Below are 3,994 nucleotides of genomic sequence, written 5' to 3' on the forward strand. Positions count from 1 at the left end.
GATTCATTAAAAAGAACTTCACTCTCTCCCTGAATTTTATAAAATAGCTGTAGCATGATATGTTTCCTGCAATTAAAATCTAATCTGAAGATTTAATTTAAATATCTAAAGGGTTTTTTTTACAGTAATGTGGTTTAGAGACTTTGTTCTATTTAATATTAAACATGTCTTGGATTTATATTTGTAATCTAATGCAGTGAAACTATATCACAAATGAACGTTAATCAGGAGATTTTTCCACCTCAATCTGTAAAAAATGTGTTGTGTTCAGTTATATATTTAAATGTGCTAATAAGTATGTCCTGTCTGTTGAGAATTTTCTTCCCATTGTAATGCAGGAAGTACCATTTCCAAACAATTACTTACACTTGATAACCAAGAGTTACCTCAGATATAATCTCGACTTTGGTATGCAGGGCACAATTTCAAAGTATGCAGATTACACAATGCTGGGAAGCAGTGCGATTGTGCTGAAAATAGTCATAGATTTCAAATAATAGGCGATACATTAAATTTTAAAGCAGGAAAGTGTGATGTGGTATATATTTGGCTGGAAGAAAGAGGGCAGGAAATGGGAAACAAAAGATGTTACTCTATCAGGGGTGCAGGAGCTGGTGGAACTTTTGGATATTTGTACACAAATCACTGAAGATAGCAAGACAAGTTGAGAGAACGGTTAATAAATTACATCAGATCCTGGGTTTTACAAATTGAGGAAATGTTGTGTTCGATTCTGGGCACCACTTTAGGAAAAATGTGAAGGCTACAGAAGGTGTACAGAAAATAAAAATGATAGTGAGTTAAGGGAGTGTCAAATATATTGGAGATGATGGAACTGATGTCTCCAGAGAAGACAAACTTGGAAGGAGATGTGATTCAAAATTTCAAAATCCGAAGAGGTCTGGGCGGAGTTGTCAAAAAAAAAGTACTGTTCCCATCACTGAAAGGATCCTGAACTAGAGGACAATAATTTAAGGTGATGGTGGCAAAAGAACAACACGTGACATGAGATAAATCTTCACATCTCAGTAAGGCGTTAGTATTTGGAATGTGATCTAAGTGCGGTGCGGTGGCTTGCGAAAGATGATCACCTGAGCAGGCAAATAAAACATGTCGATTTAGAACCGCCTCCGTCTGTGCTGTAACCAAGCTGTGATTCATCAAAACCACTTGGCGAGGTGGAAAATCCTCCTTCAGTGGAGATTTTCCCAAATAAGGGCAGTGTGGGGCCCCTCCTTTCTTTTGCCCATGTTTGAACAAATTCGATTTGAAAGGCAGACCGAGGAAACGCCTGCTCCACAAAGTCTGTCCTTTTGCAAAGGGCTTTGATATTGGGAGCGGGGAGGAGAATCTGACCCTCCTCCAAGCCTGGAGTTCATCATCGTGCAGTGGGCGAGGCAGGAAATGGGCGGATTGGGGCCGCGACTCTTTATCAGAAAGGAAGGAAGACTCTCAATCTTCAGTGAGAGTGTAGCCGGCGGAACAGCAGCAGCAGTGAAGGATTTTGTGGGCAGGCAGCCTGAACCCTGCAGAAAGAGAAACTCTCAGAATGAAGATCACAGACGGGACCCAAGTGATCCAGGAGGGAGTGCTGGAGAAGAGAAGTGACAGCCTGCTGCAGCTCTGGAAGAAGAAATACTGCGTCCTGACCCGGGACAGTGTCGGTCTCTACCCGGATTGCCAGAAGCGTTCCCGGAGGAAGGAGCTGGCCCTACAGCAGATCCGGACGGTGGACTGCGTGGAGAGGACCGGCAAGTACATCTACTTCACCGTGGTGACCACCGACAACAAGGAGATGGACTTCAGGTGCCTGGGGGAGAGCTGCTGGCACTCGGCTATCACCATGGCTCTCATCGAATTCAAGAACAGGAAAGCCATTCAGAGCTTCAAATCCCGGCAGGAAAGTGAGAGTCCGTCCCCTGACCAACAGGAGAAGGTGTTGGGAAGGTCACCTTAAACCTGCCCTCAGTCTCCAACACCTCTCCCCGTTGCTGCACAGGTAAGGACTTGCACCCGCTCCTTCTCCCCCCCCTCCCCCCAAGGAGTTTATATTTAGTGCTCCTCCTGACTCTCCCTGTGACTGCCCCCCCCCCCCCCGAGCTAATTGGGGAAATATCCCACATTGTTAGTGCAGTTTGGCTCGGGTTCCCAGTGGGATTATGGTAAACCCTGTAGTAAACTGAATCTTCCAATCGGCGGCTGATTTTGCTTTCCTTTTGCACAGCCTGCTCCCCTGGTCTTCTGCTTTTTTGTCAAAAAAAGTTGTTCATTTCTAAAGGCTCTGGTAAAACTCTGCTCCGCCACGTGGAGCGCTGAATTCCTGGGAGTAACCCAATGTGGCCGGCAGCTCCAACTTTCGGTTCTGTAGGCGTTTAAGACGTTGGCACTTCCCAATGTAGGAATGAGTCACTCATTCCGGGGCTAGGGTCGGTGTTCCTCAAAAACAGGAGCACATCCCCCTCTCCCAGGTATCTCCTTTATCTTGGCATCTGATGGCGGCCGGGAGACGCATTTATTGGGAATCCATGCTAATGCTTGTCACCCGTTCGGGTTCAAAATTTAATCAGCCTCTTGGCATTCGGCTGTATATCCAGAAGCAGGAAGGTCCCATGCTCTTGCTATGAATTAGCTGACCTCAAACCAAGTAGTTAAAAATGGAAGCTAATTTGTTCAGTGCCTCTAAACCAAACAATAGACCAGAGTTTCTCTCCTATTGTGTTTGGGCATTGATGAGTTTCAGGGCTTACCTGTGAATTTACCCATTACCAATTTAGTTGCTTTGTGCAGAGTTGTTACTCAGTGAATCAGTGTCATTAAGGTGGGAGTGGAAAGGAAGAAAATTGAGGCATAAAAGATATCAATGATGTACATTTATATCTCTTTTAGAATTTACTGTTAGAGCTGATCAACAGTCAAATTGTGAGAAGTCTGTGCTTTCCTCCAATTGATGTATAGTTGAGAGCTTATTTCAATAGATGTGAAAGCTAATATGCGGGCTTGATTGGCTAATATTAAATATTTTAAAATAACATGGTTGCAGAATGGTAGAAAATGCTGTGGTCACTGACTGTCATACCATCTTTTTCCAGACAGCCAAAGTCTCAACTCGAGTTGCGGATGAAGGAAACCTTGAGGGATTGAGAGCGATTCAAACACCCTTTCATCCTCTGAGCTGCTTCTGCCAAATTGATCTGAGCCGCTGCATTCAGAGCCAGCGGAAAGCCAGGATCCAAAACCAGGCTGAAAGAAAGCTGTAGGAGGCAGACTAGAAACCTTTTTCTCTATTTATTTGTCTGTTGCAATACCCAAGAACTTTTATCTCTTTGTGTCAACTTCTCACATAAATTATTTTGTAATCTAATTGTGCATATTTATTAAAGTTTTTAAAGAAAAACATAAATCTGTCCTTTATTCTTTTTCATGATTCAATCATTGCACTTACATAAAGCAGAAAAAGCAAATGGTACAATCTACAGGTGAGGCTTAGGGCCACAAAAGTGCTTACCATGGTGTCCTAAGCTACATATAAAGTTTGTAAGGTTGCTCGCTGATATGATTTTTTTTTTTAAAAAGTCAAATGTAGTCCACCAACAAAACATTTCTTTCCGATCCTCCAGACCAACAAAAGTCAAACCAGACAGACGCCAAGCACAAAAAGCTGGTCTGATCCTCAGACTGAGTCATCAGCAAGTTGAACCAATTCCAGGTTCAGTCCATGGACTGGTCACTTCCTTTGGGACGAAGCAAAGCATTCTCTCCTTGAAGCACTAATTAGAGTCATAGTGATGTACAGCACAGTAACAGACCCTTCGGTCCAATTTGTCCACGCCGACCAGATATCCCAACCTAATCTAGAACCACTTGCCAGCACCCGGCCCATATCCCTCCAAACCCTTCCTATTCATATACTCATCCAGAATGCCTTTGAAATGTTGCAGTTGTACCAGCCTCCACCACTTCCTCTGGCAGCTCATTCCATATACACACCACCCAG

The 3,994-nt window shown here is 43.7% G+C and overlaps 1 protein-coding gene across 1 annotated transcript; it reads left to right on the forward strand.

Moving 5' to 3' along the window:
- Positions 1-215: 215 nt before the first annotated feature.
- On the forward strand, positions 216-3,400 carry phlda2 (pleckstrin homology-like domain, family A, member 2). Its single transcript, XM_072592066.1, has 2 exons — positions 216-1,999; positions 3,090-3,400. Exon 1 carries the CDS (start codon positions 1,550-1,552, stop codon positions 1,955-1,957), a length of 408 nt encoding a protein of 135 aa, XP_072448167.1. The 5' UTR covers positions 216-1,549; the 3' UTR covers positions 1,958-1,999; positions 3,090-3,400.
- The last annotated feature ends 594 nt before the right edge of the window (positions 3,401-3,994 follow it).

The sequence above is a fragment of the Chiloscyllium punctatum genome, chromosome 22, assembly GCF_047496795.1.
Source record: "Chiloscyllium punctatum isolate Juve2018m chromosome 22, sChiPun1.3, whole genome shotgun sequence".
Classification (NCBI taxonomy): Eukaryota; Metazoa; Chordata; class Chondrichthyes; order Orectolobiformes; family Hemiscylliidae; genus Chiloscyllium; species Chiloscyllium punctatum.